Source organism: Mustela putorius, unplaced genomic scaffold, assembly GCF_011764305.1.
Source record: "Mustela putorius furo isolate JIRA1106 unplaced genomic scaffold, ASM1176430v1.1 tig00000139_pilon_pilon_pilon, whole genome shotgun sequence".
In the NCBI taxonomy this organism is placed as follows: Eukaryota; Metazoa; Chordata; class Mammalia; order Carnivora; family Mustelidae; genus Mustela; species Mustela putorius.
In genome coordinates this window covers 6,716,634-6,735,763 of record NW_025421293.1, presented here as the reverse complement: position 1 = coordinate 6,735,763, position 19,130 = coordinate 6,716,634, and the positions used below count along the sequence as shown (strand labels likewise).

The 19,130-nt window shown below is 46.4% G+C and overlaps 1 protein-coding gene across 2 annotated transcripts in view; it reads left to right on the top strand.

Moving 5' to 3' along the window:
- The first annotated feature begins 2,718 nt into the window (after positions 1 to 2,718).
- YWHAG (tyrosine 3-monooxygenase/tryptophan 5-monooxygenase activation protein gamma) overlaps positions 2,719 to 19,130 on the top strand; it is a 30,849-nt gene continuing 14,437 nt past the window's right edge. The window contains exon 1 of one of the 2 annotated variants that reach the window (XM_013061034.2): positions 2,719 to 3,031. In XM_013061034.2, the coding sequence (XP_012916488.1) occupies positions 2,945 to 3,031 (87 nt within the window). In that variant the 5' untranslated portion in view covers positions 2,719 to 2,944. The remainder of the gene's footprint in view (positions 3,032 to 19,130) is intronic. The other variant, XM_004761626.3, reaches the window with a different exon arrangement.

Sequence of the window (19,130 nt, the reverse complement as noted above, 5' to 3'; positions counted from 1 at the left end):
GTGTGAAATTTGACTGGTCACACAGCCTCTCACACAACCTCTCCGTGTGTCGGCTTCCTCGTCTCCAGAACAGGGATGATTCTGAGCCGCTCAACCCTTGGGACTGAATCATCTCCCAGTTCTGCAGGTACCGATTCCCTGTTTCCACAGCTAAAGAGGAGGAACACGCTGAATCTAGAACAATCACTTGTCACAGCTGGGTGGGGCACTTGGTGCTTATTTTGTTTGATTTCTCCCTTCAAAGTTGGAGAAATTAAAACCCTGAGAAGGGACGGGCTTTGCACACAGAGCTGGGGGCTAAGCAGAAGCCAGGAAGCTAGTTTTCTACCTCCCTGCTCCAGGTTTTTTGTGGTTTTTGTTTTGTTTGTTTGTTTACAGCAGTGGAGAAAGGAGCCAGAATATTAAGCCATTTGCTCTGTGTTAATGCCGGCTCTGAAGTCGTCCTCCAAACAGCCAGGGGCTGTGGGGCTGCTGCAGCTTTAAGCTTAGAGTCTTAAAAAAATCAAAAAGGAAAGGAGGGCAGGGCCAGCTCTCCCCTGCACCATTGGAGGGAAGCTTTGATGTGGAGACTGCAGATGTCATTCCTCTTTGGCTTTGGAACATCCTTTTCTTTGCATCTGCTTTATTTTTCCCAAACAGATTTGGCCTGGATTTTTAAAATGGTGATGATTTGTAATGCACATTGGACGGGTGGAGAAAGGAAATGAGGTGGAGAGGTTAGAGAGGCAGCCTGAAATGTACCGGGAAGTTCCCAAGATTTTGTGTCAGGGGCCCCGAATCACTGACACCTACAACGCACAGGAGGACCAGCGGGGTTGGCTAATCAGGGCTCGTTGCCACAGACCTGTGATGCCCGGGCTGGAATGGCTCAGGCCTGGCCTGCAGGAAGGGAGAGGAAGAGGAATGACTTGGCCAACACTCCTGTAAGAGACAGAAGGAAGTGGGAGGGTTTATTCGCCAGCAGGCCTGTATTTTGCTGGGTGTTTGTAGTAAGGGAAGAGAGGCTACATCCCATGGTGGTGGTGGGGAGAGCTATTTCCTCCCTAGAACCTCTCCTCCACTGAGTCCGTCTCCACTTCTGCCAGAGCAGGCTCCCTGAAGTGCATGCATTCCATAATTCATTTATTTCATATGTTTTACATATTTACTATGTGCCAGGTGCGGTGCTAAGCTCTGAGAAGGCAATGGTAATGAATACAGATGCAAATCTCATCATTTTCTGCCCCTCATTAAGATCTCTCCACAGGTTTCCTATTTATTTCCGGATAAAGTCTTCACTCCCTTGCCCATCATTCGTCATTCGGGGCTTCTCATGTTCTGGCTCCTGACTCCATCCCCGGTCCCACTACCCATCACTTAAGGCAACAAACACATTGGATTCTTCACCTAATGATAAATAAATGCTTCAGGGAGAAACCAGCCTCTGAGTCCTGCTGCCTGTAACCCCTTCATGCTCTCAAATGCTACACACCCTTTAGGAGACTCCTTCGTTCTAGATTCTCATACACAACAGTTCTTATCCTGTATTTTTTTTTTTTAAACTCCTTATCACTTCCTAACATACTCTACATACATATCCTTATATCACATATTTTGGGGGGGGTGTAGGGATTTTTTATTTTGTTCCTCGCTCTCCCTGTTCTCTTGCTTAGAACAGTGCTTGGAACACAGTAGGTGCTCAACAGATAATTGCTGAAAAAAATTAAGCAGATAAAACGTACAGTCAAAACTGCGGGTGTGTGAGCTACATGGGATGCGGAAAAGAGAAACATAGGAGCAAGAATTTGCCAGCCTGACCTCTGTGTATAAGTTCTAGGTGGGGAGGGAAGGGTTGGTTAACCCTCAGATACAACCTCGCGTTAAGCATGCAGTAGGCTCTGGGCAACAGAACTGAATCTTTGACACCCCACCCTGGAGAGGAAGGATCTCCCCAGGGGTCAGCCTGCGGACAGCTGCATCCTTTCTGTAAATCAACCAGAATGCCTGGCCAGTATTTGTCTTTCCATGTTTTCACCCCTTCGGGTCCACGAACCTCAACGTGGGTATGGGGAAACAGAACCTTGTGGGGGAGGGTGACAGTTTAGCTCCCAATATTAAGCTCCTTAATTCAATGCATCCCGCAGCGGGGCACTACCCTGGCCTGTCTGGATCTGCGGCGGACGCGCGTCCTGTCCTCTGTCCCTCCCCGGCCTGACTGCTACTTTAGCTCAGAGACGGGGGCCAGGGCTGAGGTCCTGGCCCCCTCCCCTCGTAATTTCCCGGAGAATATGGGGCGGGGCCGTGAATCAGCACTCGCTCGGACTGATGCAGCCTTAGTCCCCGCCAGGGGTCCCCAGTGGCCGCGGAATTAGACCCCCCCCAACTTCGCCACCGCTCACGCGCTATGACCATTGGGAGTTGTAGTCCTGACCGCCCCTTTGTCCTTGGTTTCTCCAGCGTATCACCCCACTGCTGGGTGAACTACAACTCCCAAGGGCCCACGCGCCGGGCCTGACAGGGCGGAGGTGTGAGGGGGTAGTGTGTAGGGTAGTCTGGAGAAACTGGGGCGCAGGAATCGGGGCGAAGTGAAGAACGGGGAGCCTTGGCAAGGGGTCGGTGGAAGAGGGGGACGCCCAGAAAGGGGCCGCGAGCTCAGCTGGGGAGGGGAAGCCCGAGAAGCGGAAGGGCCGGGGCGGGGCCGGGGCGGGGCCGGTGGCGTCACGCGGCGTGGGCGGGGCCGCAGGGGGTTGTCCGCCCGCGGCACGCACAGCAGCCGCAGCCGCCTCGCGCCCGGTCCCGCGGTCGCAGCTCCAGCCTTAGTCTCCGCGCCGCCGCCGTCGTCGCCTCGGCTGCTCGCTTCGTGGGTCGGCCCCTCCGGCACACGGGCTCCAGCCGCGCCGCAGCCGCCCTCCGAGCCCTTCAGGTCGCCCCGGTCTCCTCACCCGGCCCGACCCAGCCCGCGAAGATGGTGGACCGCGAGCAACTGGTGCAGAAAGCCCGGCTGGCCGAGCAGGCGGAGCGCTACGACGACATGGCCGCGGCCATGAAGAACGTGAGTTTCTCCTCCCCTCCCCCCGCCTCGCCCCAGTCCCTTCGCAGACACCGGTCTTCGCGTGGACGGCCCGGGGACTAGTCGCCAGTCGCGACTGCAGCGTTGACCGCCCCTCCCCACCCACTCGCGGGGCTGGGGAGGGCCCCGACAGCGATAGGGACTCGAGCTGTGACGCGGCCTCTCCTCGAGCGTCCCCCAGGGCCGGCGGCGCTGCCTCGTAGGCCCTCCCCGGGCTCGGGCTGGAGCGGGATCTTGCAGGGCTGGTCTCGGGATCGGGGTCCCTGGCCGCGTGTCTCCGGGTCCGCTGGGGACCTGAGCGGGGGCCGTGAACATCCTTTGTGCCCCACTTCCCCTCCTCCCAGCCTGGGCGTGGGGGCGGGGGACCGCATGGATGCGGTTCCTCTTTCTCTCCCCGGTGTCTGGGCGGCGCCTTTCCCATTCACTCATCAGGTCTCCGGGTTTTCTAATACTGCCCCCCACCCCCACCCCAGAGATCTTCCCCACTGCCTCTCCTGATGGATCCTTTAGAACCTATCCGGGAAAAATGTAGGCTCTCCTGAAACCCTGGGCTCAGTGGTGCCAAACCGAAACCTCCTTGCTGCTCTCACGTTTTTCTTAACAAAAGGCTCCTCTTTCTCTATACCCCAAAGCAAGTCCTCTTGCTTTTAGGCAAGGGGAACGTATGTCTCGCCGGCTTTTTCATTGATCGTTCACGACATGCCCTCTCCATTTCCCCCTAATTTTTCTTGTATTTAAAAGGGTAGGTAATTGTCTTTAAAATAAAGGTTATGCATTTAGCCGACTGGTTCAATTTGTGACACATGCGGTTTCTTTTTTAAATATAGGCACACATCTGTTGAAATGCCTATAAGTCGAAAAAATATTCTTTCTGATCTGATGTTGCAAACAAAGCAGTGGTGGGAGGCAGTATCAAGTCATTCTAGAAGATTCTGCATTTGTCATATTGCAGAGAGCCTAGACTGGGTGGAGGCTGGGAGGAGTTATTTTAAAGGAGGAAAAAGTCTTTTTTTTTTTTTTAAATTTGTTGTAGGTATAGCTGAGGCTTTTTTTTTTTTTTTTAATAAGAAAAGCTAGCGCATCCTCATACTGATGAAAAGAGAATGCTGATCGCCAGTTGTCGCATTTTGTCTGGGATTCCGATCCTTGCCTGTATTGCACCATTTTGTCAGTAACACTACATTTTTCTAATGGGCTCTCAAGGAGTTTGATCTTGGAGGAGGGGGCAAGTATTGAGCATTATTATGAAATACGGGGAATTATCTAATGAATGATTGAGGTTTCCCACTATCTTAACATTTAACTTCCTGCCTTATGTAACAAAGGTTTTTGAAAATGCATCTCCGGCCTGAAGTGGATTCAGGAGTGTATCTTCTTGGCACGTTAAATCTTTTTAATGAAGCAGTGTAGGTATCCCAGGTTAATTCTTAAATAATTTTGCTATTTCATAAAAGATAACCGTGCTGATGCTTTTGTTTAAGCCAGCTGCCTTAACGAGAACGATTTTTCTCATTAAGGAAGAGCCCTGATTCTGAAATTGGGAGTATTGCTGTGTTAATGTATTGCTCCAGATGCTATCTTTTTAAAACATTTTTAAAGCTCAGCTGGTAACTTCTGCTTTTAATAGAGAACAGTATTGGAAATATGTGTAGTTCATGTTAGACTCTTCTAATTTTTCCATATTTCTAGTTTCACAGGAAAGTGAGTGACCTCGCACCTATATCCATAGCAACCCAGTGATGTCACACACAATGACACAGAGGCTGCAATGCACCTAAGGGCTGGTAGGGAGTATGCAAATGGCATTTGTCCAAGGTAATGCAGAAATTAGCAGATAAGCAGGTGGACTTGAGCACTTCACCTTATTCACCAGCTAGGGGGTGGCCCCAAAAATAAGGATTTCATTTACCTTTAGGCGTGCAAATCGGTGACCTCTAGATAGGCCTGTCCATTTTCCAATTTCTAGTTTACTTAGGAGAGTATAAGATACATTTGTATTTTAAAACATTTTTTTCATTGTTAAAAATTGAACAGTAATAAATGTAATTTAATATATAATATAAAACAACGATTTTAAACAAGAATGTCTTCTGATCATAGTGCTGGGTGGACTGTATGCTTGGGTTTATTGCAGATTATTAACTTGGCAGGTTTTAATAAAAGACTTAAAAAATTATGACTTCCTTGGTCATTTTCAGTAACGTGAGAGAGTGAGAATTCATTACAAAACACTTTTAGATTGAGATTTGGGAAAGTTCTCTTTTGCCATAGTTACTTCTGCTTCTTGTCAGAATATGGAGGAAAGAATAGTTTGTAAAATAAAGCAGACCTTTTTTCAAATCTGTTCACTGTGACTGAGGAAGTATGCTTACCTCTGACCCTCATTTTCCTCATCTGTAAAATAGGTCAATATCTACTTGAAAAACTTGTGAGGATTAAATAAGGAAAGTAGTAGTGCTCAAAAATAGTAACTATTTGTAAAACTTGGTTTCTTCCTGTGTTTATGAAAGTCATCTCATCCTGGAGAATTTGGAAAGTACAGAAAGATACAAATAAAATACTCCATCCTGTCACTTAAGTAAATACCCTTCTAAGGCTGAAATCATCATGATGATAGGGAGCTTAAATTTATTTGCGCTTAATGAAATTATTCTGGTAATAATACTGTTGGGACTTGTGCAGCGTGGTAGTTGTGTGTAGGTGATGAGGATGGGGAATAGCATGCAGTGTTTTGAGGAAGGAAGGGGGAAGTTTAAGAGTTGTGGGTTTTTTTTTTTTTTTTTTTTTTTTAAGTAATCTCTACACACAATGCCAGGCTTGAACTAACCACCCAGAGATCAAGAGTCACATGCTTCACGTGCGGAGTCAGTCACACACCCGAGAAGTTTAGTTTTTTAAGAGAAACCTGTAGTCTTCCATTTAAGGGGGGAGTGAACACCTAGATGTTTCTTGCGTTGTCCTTTGGATTCTAATAGCCTCTCCAGAAGTTAATAAGCTAAGTAGGCTACTGGTACTTGCCTCAGGAGGGAGAAAAGGTTCTGGGCTACTCATCTGTTTAAAGTGACTGGATTGGGGGGCACTGGCTGCAGAAGGCTATCTTAATTATATAAAAAAGGATTCTTGGAATCAGTATAGTTGAAAATTCTTGTTATCTTGGGGCGCCTGGGTGGCTCAGTGGGTTAAAGCCTCTGCCTACTGCCTACGGCTCAGGTCATGATCCCAGGACCCTGGGATTGAGCCCCAAGTTGGGCTCTCTGCTCAGCAGGGAGTCCACTTCCTCCTCTCTCTCTGCCTGCCTCTCTGCCTACTTGTGATCTCTGTCTGTCAAATAAATAAAAAAATCTTTAAAAAAAAATTCTTGCTATCTTAAATATTTTTTCTTTTTCCTACTGGCTCTTCCAGGAGGCTAGATCAATAGCCATAATCACTAATGGAGTAAGGACACCTCTGCGGACTTAGAGGTGGAGTCCTGCCAGCCATTATTCTAAGTCATGTGGTCTCAATTGTTCTCTTTGAAAAGAATACAGATAACAGTTGGCTTTTTATGCAGTATTCTTTGCAATAACTGAAATGACATTAAATGCTTTTTGTAATTATTTTTAAAAAGCTTCCTATGTATCTTTTGAATTACATCAAGATAAAAGGTGTTGCTAAATGTAGATCCTTATTTTTTTATTTATTTGAGGGAGATCACAAGTAGGCAGAGAGGCAGGCATGGGTGGGGGGGGCAGGCTCCCTGCTGAGCAGAGAGCCCAATGAGGGGCTCAATCCCAGGACCCTGAGATCATGACCTGAGCCGAAGGCAGAGGCTTTAACCCACTGAGCCACCCAGGCGCACCAATGTATATCCTTACTACAGAGCTTTGGATTAATAGCAGACCATGGGGAAAATTTCATCCCCTAGCACTTTTGGGAAGCTGTATTTACTTATTAAGCCAAACTCTAAATTGTCAAAAAGTAGAGAAAATTATGTTGTTTTTACTGAGGTAAAAGTCACGTAATAAAACTAACCGTTCTCCTAGTGTACAATTTGGTAACATTTAGCACGTTCACAATGTTGTGCAACCGTCATCTCTAGTTGAAAAAAATGAGAAAATGATATTTCTAAAAAGGGATGATGTAGCTGGCTGGATTTCAAACCTACTGATTCAGGAATGTGTCAATAATGAAGTAACTACAGCAGCTCTCAGCCAATGTTAATTGGCACCCTTTTGTCTTTGTTTTCTGACATTTGAACCTTTTCAGCATAAATTGAAAAAAGAGACTATTTTAGCTAGGCTTATATTCTATTTAAGAAGTTACAGAGAATTAAAACCATTTGATGTTCCCCCAGATGAATAAGAACAATTTATCTGAAATCAGAACAAACTATTAACTATTGGGAGATTATGGAAATGTTGGGTTCTTACCATGACTCATTTTCCACCCCAATGCTGACTTCGTTATAAATGCTTCACTGCTGTGTGGCAGCGGCCCCCTAATGAACACTGTACAGCACGGAGAGGGTGAGTTCCTCAAACACGGATGCTAAAGTGATGGGAATCCCCTGTGTATGATGTTCTGTCCATCGTTTGGGGGCTTCTGAGGCTGCCAAGATCTCTCCCATTATCACCAGCCGTCACCCTTTTATCTGGCGGGGCATCTGATTATTCCTGTATTGCTGTCCGATTCCATGAGATGTGGAAGAAAAGCACAGACCATTTTATAGGTTTAATGGTCAAAGGGGGCGGAAATCACATAGATTAGGTCATTGTCTTTTGTCTTTTTTGCTTAAGTAAACTGCCCGATGTGGGGCTTGACCTCAGGATTCCAGGATCAAGAGTCTATGCCCTATCATCTGAGCCAGCCAGTTGCCCCTCTTGTCTTATTTTCTGAGTTGTATTTCTTTCTTTCTTTCTTTCTTTATTTTTTTTTTAAGATTTTATTCATTTATTTGACAGAGAAATCACAAGTAGACGGAGAGGCAGGCAGAAAGAGAGAAGGAAGCAGGCTCCCTGCCGAGCAGAGAGCCTGATGCGGGGCTCGATCCCAGGACCCCGAGATCATGACCTGAGCTGAAGGCAAAGGCTTAACCCACTGAGCCACCCAGGCGCCCCCTGAGTTGTATTTCTTAGTGCTTGAGCAGATATTTAAGACTCATGGGCAGTTCTGCTTGTTTCTGTAGGTTGAAAAGGCTGCCAGAATCTACTGCCTTATGTTCTTTTCTTTCATAATCATTTCCCTGTCGTTTTCTCCAAATTCTATTCCAGATATCAAATCCGATTTGGGTTCACTACTTACTTTAAATTGGCACTTGGTAGAGATCCTTGAATTTTGATTTTACTCATTTATTAATTTGAGTTAAAAAAAAAAAAAACAGTTCCATGAAACGTGATCAGTAGATGTTCCCAAGAGAACTTCAGTTTTAAGGTAAATGGTTAAAGAATTGGTTTGGTCCCATGATTTTGCAGCAACAATAAAAGTGAAATCTTAAAGACTTTACATGGGTCTTTTTTCCCTTCCCTTCTAAAGCACTAGTGATGTCAAAGCCAAATTGGCATCCGTTTTTCACCTGTAAGGGCGTGTCCCGCAAGGGTTTTTTTCTTTACCCAAGTTCAGTACTGCTCAGTGTACTGCGTAGCCTTAGTTGGGTTGTGAGTAGGTAAGTGGGAATGAGCGTGTTCTCACATACATACTTTTTTTTTAAATAAGATTTTATTTGTTTATTGGACAAGAGATCACAAGTAGGCAGAGAGGGGGAGGCAGGCTCCCTTAAGAGCAGAGAGCCTGATGCGGGGCTCGATCCCAGGACCCTGGGATCATGACCTGAGCTGAAAGCAGAGGCTTTAACCCACTGAGCCACCCAGGCACCTCCGTACATTTTTTTTTTTTTTTTTTTTTAAACACGAGATTTAGAAAGTAAATTTCCAGGTAAACTCATCGATCTCCTCCTCTTAATCTTTGGAGCAAGGTCTTCTTTTTGGAGAGATCGGAAGCCGGACTGAGTAGGACTGAGGTGTAGGGTCAGCTCTCTCCTTTTAATTCTGTTACGAGAGCAGGGGTGTCAGAGCTGGGGATAGGACAGTGACAGCAGTGGGCAGCTGCGCAAGTAATGACAGGAGCTCAAGAGGAATCCCTTAGCCCCCCCCCCCCCCAGCCCAGTGTGCAGAGCAGCTGCAGCGGCAGAGAGAAGGCTAAGAGGTGAGGAGGAAGGCTTTTAAAGATGCAGGTTGGTTTTGAGGAGATAGGTCGTTTTCAATTTGGGGGGCTTTCTGAAAGGAATTCTTAATACAACACTTGAGCCTACCATATTTAAATTACCCGGATCTAGGCAACAGTGGTCTCTGCCAAGTAGCTCAAGGATGCGGAAATAAGCTTAAGTTGGTTTTTTTTTTTTTTCCACTGAATTGTTTCAATTCAGTACCCTTCAGATCAGCACAGTGCTCTTTTTGTAGCAGTCTAACATGAGAAAGGGGACAATCGGCCTCTACCCTGGTGGGCGGGCGTGGATATGGTAGGGGTGCACATACTCTGTCCTTGCCAGCACAGCCTTAGGGGGGGGGGCTGCCTGATAGATGGATGCTATTTTCAAATGTTACTCCACTCCTCACACATGACCTATAGCTAGTGATTTTTTTTTTAAAGAATTTATTTATTTGACAGAGATCACAAGTAGGCAGAGAGGCAGACAGAGAGAGGGGGAAACAGGCTCCCTGCTGAGCAGAGAGCCTGATGCGGGGCTCCATCCCAGGACCCTGGGATCATGACCTGAGCTGAAGGCAGAGGCTTTAACCCACTGAGCCAGCCAGGCGCCCCTATAACTAGTGTTTTTTTAAAACTACATTTGTGTAATAGAAATAGACTTCAGGCACTCAATTTTTACTGTTAAGTTGAAAATTACCCAGTGCAGAAAGGCAAGGTGGGAATAAGATAGGAGACTGAAAACAGCAGGAAAGGGCATCCCGGGGCAAGGAAAAGGTAGTGGGAACAAGTGGGTAGGAGAAAAAGGAATATTTAAAAAAAAAAATTTTTTTTTAATTTTATTTATTTATTAGAGAGAGACAGTGAGAGAGGGAACACAAGCAGGGGAGTGTGTGAGGGAGAAGCAGGCTTCCCGCTGAGCAGGGAGCACGATGTGGGGCTCAGTCCCAGGACCGGGGGATCATGACCTGAGCCGAAGGAAGATGCTTAAGGACTAAGCCACCCAGGTGCCCCTAAAGATTTTATTTTTAAGTTATCTCTACACCCAGTGTGGGGCTCTAACTTAACACTGAGATCGAGTCGCATGCTCTACTGACTGAGCCAGCAAGGCACCCCTGATTTTTTTGTTTTGTTTTGAGAAGGAATATTCAGGAATATTTTGAATTTCAGGATGCTGTTATTTTACTTTTTTTTTTTTTTTTAAAGATTTTATTTATTCATTTGACAGAGAGATCACAAATAGGCAGAGAGGCAGGCAGAGAGAGGGGGAAGCAGGCTCCCAGAGGAGGAGAAAGCCCAAAGTGGGGCTTGATCCCAGGACCCTGAGATCATAACCTGGCCTGAAGGCAGGCTTAACTCACTGAGCCACCCAGACGCTGTAGATGCTATTTGCTAAGGGATTCTGATTTTTTGGAAGGCTGTCATCAATGGGACGGATTACTGGTGACAAAAATGTCTGGCCTTTAGGATGTTAGGAAATTTGGGGAAAAAATTACAGGTACCACCGTAACAATTCCCCATGCAGGGAAATTTCCATCATGTCTTTTCCTGTAGGCTTTAGACTTGATTTTGTACCTTGCCTTCTCCCTTGACATTATTTCGAGGATCTTTTTTCCCCTGTTAATAGTATGTTCAGTGGCCAAATAATTTCGTGGTTGTGTCATAATTGTGTTTTTCTTTAACATTTATAGTCTTCCCCAATTTGTAAGTAATATTGCCATGAATACCTTTGTGGCTAAAGCTTCCAGCATAATTTATATATAGACCCAAAAGTGGAATTGCTGAAAGGCTGGCCAAGGATAATTTTTAAGGTTTTTAAAATCATCGGTAGGTAATGAGTTTTCTTAAAAGTAGTGAAAAATGTAATTGAATAGGCATTACATACACATGGTTTAAAATTTAAGGATACCCCATTGCGCTTTTACTATCATGAGGAAAAATAAAATGGAGTTGGGGAGTGCTTGACTGTTGGCAGGAAATCTCCCTTGTGTTACTTTCTTGTGGTTGGAATGATTGCATTTAAAAAGAAAACACGGGGTTGGGCCCCCTGGGGGGCTCTGCTGTTGAAGCCTTTGCATGGTCTCCAGCTCGGGATCCAGCCATTGGGCTTTGGGAAGCCTACTTCCCCCTCTCTTCCCTGCCTCTCAGCCTACATGTGATTTCTCTCTCTGTGTCAAATAAATAAAATCTTTAAAAAAAAAAAAACACAGGGGGCGCCTGGCTGACTCAATCCCAAGAGTATACTACTCTTGATCACTGGGTCGTGAGTGCAAAGTCCGCATTGGGTATAGAGGTGACTTAAATAAACAAACTTTAAAAAAATAAAAAGAAAACACTAATATGGACATTTTCAAACACTTATAGAGGTGAGTAGTAGAAGTCCTATAACCAGCTTTGCCACTTGTCAGCATATGTGCCTTGTATCAATGTGCCTTCCTCCTGGTCGGTCCCCTTGGGATTTACCGTCCTGGAAGATGGCTTCTTACCGACCTAGAATTACCCCTTATTCGCCATAAACGCTCAAGGTACCAGCAAGATCTCTCTACATTCACGTTTGGCCACCTCAAGTAGAGTTTCTTGCTTATAGCGTTTACTCCAGATGGCAGATGATTTCCATTTTTTCCCTTAAAAGAGGTGCTTCTCTAGAGTTGTTAGCAAGTACTGCCTGCCGGCAGCCTTTTCTCCTGAGGGGGATGAAAGCCTGCGTAGGTCCTGAGGGGCCAGAGGACGGATGAATTTTTATGAATTTTTACAGGAATCGTTGAATTTTTACAGGACTGTGATTCCTCTTCTATTGCCTTAGTTTTTGTTTTGTTTTTGGAAAGGTAGATTCTTCCATCAGTTCTGGCTTTTATCCCTAACCTGAAAGAAGAGCTAAAACCCAAGTTGATTAGTTGAGGATGATGTGAGAAAACAACTTTGCTTCTCTTTGGCTTTGTTGCTTGCCAGACTTTTTTTTTTTTTTTTTTTTAAACATTTTTGCCTCCAGGTCTGTATACTGCTGGGTGTTCGGGTGGGTGGTGGGTAGGTAGTAGGCATATATCCTAGCTGTCTGTCCCCAGACAGCCTGGCTTTGCATCCCTACTCACAGCTATGGAGCTGACCAATTTAATGATGTTACAGTAATTTAGGTGGGTAAGTTGCCATTTTATCTATTTTTTTGCCTTTTGAAGGTCCTGTAGGGAAACTTGAGATTTTTGGAAGGGGATGCATTTATGGAGGAAAGGAAAATAATGTGGTAAATTTCAAACAGATGGAAACAGAGCGACAGGACATGGAAGTCACACTGGATTCAGAGGATATTTGAAGTGTAGGGTCTTGGGGAATAGGGAGGGGGAGAGCATGGAGGAAGGGGTGTTGGGGCAGACGTGTGGTTACATAGCATCCGGGAGCAGAGTGCGCAGGGGTGTGGGTTTGAGGGGTGCTCACGAGTCCACAGAGGGGAGCGGGGGCCAGTTCACAAAGGGCCTCACGAAGTCCCGAGTTCTTCCTTAAGCTGTGGAAAGTCCTGGAAGGATTGTGGGCAGAAGAGGATCATAATCCGATTTTTGGTCTGAAAAGATCTGGAAATTGAAAAGGACAGTGAGGCAAAGGGAAGGAGACTGATGAGAGTGTTCCAGGGGTCGAGTCTGAAGAGAGGAGCGCCTGGACGCGGACAGTGAGGGCAGACCGGAGGGAGACTCTGATGGCTGGAGACTGAAGAAGAAAGGCGGGAGGAAAAGTGATGGATGAGATGAATTCCATCGCGGTCGAGCTGAGTTTGGGGGGCCACGTAAGTGGAGGCAGCCACATGTTACCACATGCAAAGCCCTTAGAACAGTGCCCTGCACGGGCAGTAGTATTCGTTCATCGAATAAACATTTTTATAGGACCAATTAATGACTGGGCTCTGGTCCTTGAGCTGGGGAATACATGGCCTACCTCATGGCCTTCATGGAATGGACATTCTAGTGGGGGTCACTGTCTGTCAAGGTTAAAACCCGGCTTAGTAAGGTCACCTAGGGAGAGTGGAGAGTTGGAGTCAGAGTTGGTAGTGATGAAGGCAGGAAACCAGGAGACAATGGGTCAGAAACGAGGAGTGGTCGGCAGTGTTGGGTTCTTTTAGGAATAGAGATTTAAGTTGAAGATCCAGGGAAGCGTTGGTTGGGGACTGGAAATGGGAAGGAACAGTCGATGGCTTTTCTGAGTGGGTGCAGGGGTGGTGGGGTGGGGGGGGTGAAGGGTGAGGAAGTGCTGAGAAGTGTGGACTTGATTTTCCGGAGCTTGATTGTGTGGGAGATGAATGAGATGAAGAGGCCTCACTTACTTGGGTGATACGTGAATGGGAAAGAGCGGGAGAGGAGGAGCGAAGAGCCCTGGAGAGTGACTGCTGGGCATGTCTGTGGGGGAAGAAGCTGGGCTGGCGCACAGCGCGGAGGCAACGATAGCGCCAGTTGTTTGCTAAGAAAAGGCTCGGCTTCCCTCGTGGTTGCTCTCCTCTGTGAAGAGGCCGGAGGCAGTAAGTACAAAGGGCTCCGCTGAGGTTAGAAAATCCTCACCGTGCTGGGACTAGTCTTGGGTCGGTGTCTCTCCCTTCCCCCATCTCCTCTCAGCTCAGTCGGAAAGTTTGTTTATATTCACACGACAGTAACTGAATTGCTGAATCTTCGAAGAAAGAAAGAAAGCCTGGAAGGAAAGCGAGAAAGGAGGGGGTTCAGGAGCACGAGCTAGCAGCAGGTACGAGTGAGGACTGGTACTGGATGGAGGAGGTTGTAAGAGTTTTATTTTATTTATTTTATTTTTTTAAAATTTGAAGAACAAAAGCCAGGTGTGGGGGGGAAGCAGGCTCCCTGCTGAGCAGAGCCCCCCCCCCCAATGCGGGGCTCGATCCCAGGACTCTGGGATCATGACCTGAGCTGAAGGCAAAGGCTTTAACCCACTGAGCCGCCCAGGCGCCCCAAGAGTTTTATTTTAAAGGCGAGTGATTTTTTTTTAAGATTTTCTTTATTTGACAGACAGAAGTCACAAGTAGGCAGAGAGGCAGGCACAGAAAGTGGAGAGCTGGATGCCGGGCTCAATCCCAGGACCCTGGGATCATGACTCCAGCCGGAGGTAGAGGCTTTAACCCACTGAGCCACCCAGGCAGCCCAAGGCGAGTGATTTTGAACAAGGAGGTCAGTGTGTGGGTTGGGGGTTGTCAAATTTGGTGAGAGAACCGAACTATTGGTTTTTTTTAATTAATTTGGAGGAATGGTCTTGGATAATGGAAGAAGAACCAGAGATCTGCACACGGATCTTGACATAGGTGAACAGACCTAATGAAAGTGAACAGGGCATTGATTCCAGGGGAAGTTGTGGAACCCCCCCCCAAAAAAAAAGGCATAAAAGGAAATTATTGTGAAGGGGAGTCAGTATGGGTTTGTATGAGAAGCTGTTTATTTTATTTATTTATTTATTTAGAGAGCACTTGAGCAGGGGGAAGAGAGAGAAGCGGGCTCCCCACGGAGCAGGGAGCCCAGCACAGGGCTCAGTCCCAGGACCATAGGACCATGACCTTAGCCATAGGCAGATGCCTAACCGACTGAATCACCCACACTCCCTAAGAAACTGTTTAATTTTTAACTAATTTTGATTTAATTGCTTGTTTTTTTTTTTTTTTTTTTTTTTAATATTTTTATTTATTCATTTGACAGAGAGAGAGATCACAAGCAGGCAGAGAGGCAGGCAGAGAGAGAGAGGGAGAAGCAGGCTCCCTGCTGAGCAGAGAGCCCGATGCGGGACTCGATCCCAGGACCCTGGGATCATGACCTGAGCCGAAGGCAGCGGCTCAACCCACTGAGCCACCCAGGCACCCCCAGATTTAATTGCTTGTTAGAATAAGGTTATGTGACTACTAGCCATGGGAATGCTAGAATTAGTATATCTGAATTTTTTCAAGACTTTCGATTGGGTGTTTTCCTGGTATGTGGGATTAAACAGTAAGCTGCAAAATTCTGACAAATCTAATTGTTTTGAAAGTGGGGTCAGACCGGAGCGATGGGTGGAATCTAGGCTACTGAAGTGGCCTTATGTTTTGCCTAAACTCTTGGCCTTTGGGCCCCAGATTCAGTTTTTTGTGATTACATTTGGTGCAGATGACGCCTAACAGCAGTAGCACTTGTTTGCGGGGGGGGGGGGGGCATAGGGCGTTAATTGAGATCTCCGTGTGAATTGAGGCTGATGGATTTTCAGAAGTTAATTTAAGCAGAATTTAACACTGCAAGATAATAGTATTAAAATGAGCATATAAGTTTAGTTTTTTTATGTCAGATTACCCAAAAGAAAGATTTATTTCTTAAACAGTCCTGTTGGTTGGCCAGACTCAATGTGGCTCATTGAAACCACCGTGGCCATGGATGGTTCCCAGCAGCAAGCCCTTCCTGATTCACAGGCACTTGTCAGGCCTCCGCTTGCCTGATGCTTGCTGCCATTCCACTGGCTAAAGGAAGTCACATAACCGAGTGCTGCTGATGGGGTAGAGAGCTAGATTCCATTTCTTCATGGGAGGAGCTACAAAATCAAATTGCAGAGGACAGAGATCTATGCAGGGCTGGGAGGAATTATTAGTGCCACTTATGCAAACAAGCTGGGCTTGGTACATTGTGGGCAGATTCATGTCACCTAAATATTCAAAAGTTACTGTTCGGCACCAGGGTGATTCATTGGTGAGTGCAGTGTGGTACCTGCCCTGAGGACTTCAGTCTTTCTGTGGAAAGGAGGGGTATACAGTCAGCGGTACAGGGCATTAGAAGTAAGCAATATCGGGGTGCCTGGGTGGCTCAGTGGGTTAAGCCTCTGCCTTCGGCTCAGGTCATGATCCCAGGGTCCTGGGATCGAGCCCCGCATCGGGCTCTCTGCTCAGCATGGAGCCTCCTTCTCCCTCTCCATCTGCCTGTCTCTCTGCCTGCTTCTGCCTACTTGTGATTTCTCTCTCTGTCAAATAAATAAAATTTTTAAAAAATCTTAAAAAAGAGAAGTAAACAGTATAAAAGATGCAAGGTAAAAGTTACTAATACCCAGTGAGCAGTGATGAGAGCTGCTGGAGAATTTTCCAGAAGCTTCAGGAAGGAAGTATATGTAGCATTTGAATTAGGACTTGAAGGATATACAGAGAATTTTTCCTTATGGGTTCTGGAAGTATGTTGAGGCTGGAAAAGCATGAGAACATGGAAGTGTATAGTATGAGGAGGAGTGGGGGGGTATAATGACCCAGTACCGATAACTTGGCATAGGGTTTTTCCTACCTTGGTCCCGTTGGTATTTGGACCATGTTGTTCTTCACTCTTGTAGGGGACTGTCTGTTACAGTGCAGGGTGTTCCGGTGTATCCCTGGCCTTGGCTCCATAGATAATTTCTGTAGAGCTGGTTTTTTTTATAATTATTTTATTTTATTTATTGGACAGACAGATCACAAGTAGGCAGGCACGCAGGCTCCCTGCGGGGAGAGCCCGATGTGGGGCTCTATCCCTGGATCCTGGGATCATGACCTGAGCTGAAGGCAGGGGCTTAACCCACTGAGCCATCCAGGCGCCCGAGAGAGAAGATTCTTAAGGCTGGCACGTGGCAGTTGTAGGGAGCTAAACTTGGTTTTACCTTGAAGTTAGTATCTAAATGTAGAGTTAGGCTGAGTGCCCGCAGAAGATGTGCAGGTCGAGGGCACACAGACCTTCACTCAGGGTCTGTAAAGAGGGGAAGTTGCTCTGGTTTGGTGTTCCTGTGGGTTGTTGGTACTTCGGGAAGTGACCTGTGTAATGTCAGTATGTTTCTCTCCTTGTCGCCGCCCCCCCGCCCATAGTGGCAGGATTGGATGCTTTATAACGACAGATATCTGCAGTAGGAAACGTGTATTTCTTAGCCCTTTTGAAGTTTGCTTAAGTGTACCGGAGCAGTACTCTGCCTCTCATTTCGGGGGAGGGGATGAGAACTGTTCACATCCGTCAAGACGACACAGGAGTTTATTTGAAATCACAAGAGGAGAATTAATTATTAGAGGTTTGTGCTCCGTGACAGTGACTTTTTCTTTGTTTAAGCCCACGTACTGTGAAGTGTGAAGAACTTGGAATTCAGAATTCCACGACCACACACAAGTTTATGGGTAACTGCTGGTGAGTGAGAGGTTGCTGTACAGACTACGGTATAGGGCAGCAGTTCTATTTTTTATAGTTTTATTGAGATACAATCCACATGCCATACGGATAATGCATTGAAAGTGTACAGCTCAGTGGTTTTTAGCGTTTCAGGGTTGTGTTAACTGGCGCCAGTATCTGAATCCTAGAATAAATATCGTCATTTCCCCAAAAGAAACCCTGTACCCATGGGGAGGCACTGCCTACTCCCCTACCCTCGGAGCCCCCAGCCCTAAGCAGCCTCCAGTTTTGTTGTGTGTTTCTGTAGATACTCGGGACATTTCCCGTCCCTGGAATCCCTTAGTATGTGGTCCCTCGTGACAGGCAGAGCCTCTTCGCTGCCATCCACATTGTAGCCTGTGTCCTGCTCCATTCCTTTTTGTGCGTGAGTAATGCTCCCTTGTTTGGATAATACTGCATTGAATTTAGTCTGCTTACCAGTTGACATTTAGATTGTTTTCTCTTTTGGCTGTTTTGACTAATGCTGCTAAGAACGTTTGTGTACAAGTTTGTGTGTGGACGTTGTGTTTTCATTTCTTTCTCCCGTATATATTCACCTTCATGGTGGAATTGCTGAGTCATGTGGTAACTCGCCATTTTGAGGAACACAGCGCTGCCGTGCTTTTTAATTTTTTTTTTAATTAAAAAATTTTTTTTTAATTAATTTTTTTTATTTGAGAGAAAGAAAAAGTAGAAAGGAGAGGGAGAATTGGGGAGTCTTCCCCACTGAGCAGGGGCCCCATGCTGGGCTCCATCCCAGGAACCTAAGATCACGCCTGACCTGAGCTGAAGGCGGGCACTTAACCGACTGAGCCACCCAGGCGCCCCTGTGCCGCCATCTCACCTCGCAGAAACAGACAAGTGGGGATTCCACACGGTCCTGAATCTTGAAGGCGTAGGGCTGTGTAGGGCGTATTTAATTTATTTCAGTTAATTTATTTTTAAAGATTTTATTCATGTATTTGGAGAAAAAGAGACATATGCACACGTGTGTAAGCTGGGGGAGGCGGAGAGAGAATCCCAAGCAGACTCTGTGCTGAGAGCCGAGCCCAGCTTGGGCCTCAGTCCCGTGACCTGGAACAGATCATGACCACAGCTGAAATCAAGAGTTGGATGTGGGGCGCCGGGTGGCTCAGTGGGTTAAGCCTCTGCTTTTGGCTCAGGTCATGATCTCAGGGTCCTGGGATCGAGCCCCACATTGATAAAGCCCCACATCTGGCTCTTTGCTCAACAGGGAGCCTGCTCCCACCCCCCGCCGCCCCCGCCCACCTCTCTGCCTACTTGTGATCTCTGTCTACCAAATAAATAAATAAAATCTTTTTTTTTTTTTTAAAGATTTTATTTATTTATCAGAGAGAGAGGAGGGTAGAGAGCGAGCACAGGCAGACAGAATGGCAGGCAGAGGGAGAAGCAGCCTCCCTGCCGAGCAAGGAGCCCGATGTGGGACTCGATCCCAGGACGCTGGGATCATGACCTGAGCCGAAGGCAGCTGCTTAGCCAACTGAGCCACCCAGGCATCCCAATAAATAAAATCTTTAAAAAGAAAAAAAAAAAAAACGGACGCTTTAAGCAACTGAGCCCCCCCAGGCGGCCTGGGGGATATTTTATAAAAAGCTTCCTCTCCTTGGTTGAGAACTAGTTCTGTAATGGAAGGCATAGAGGATTTTGAGCCATTAGATTTGGGTTCCATCCTTTGGCTCTGAGCCTTAATTTTCTCAACTTTAAAATGGTAATAACAATTCTAGATCATAAAGGGT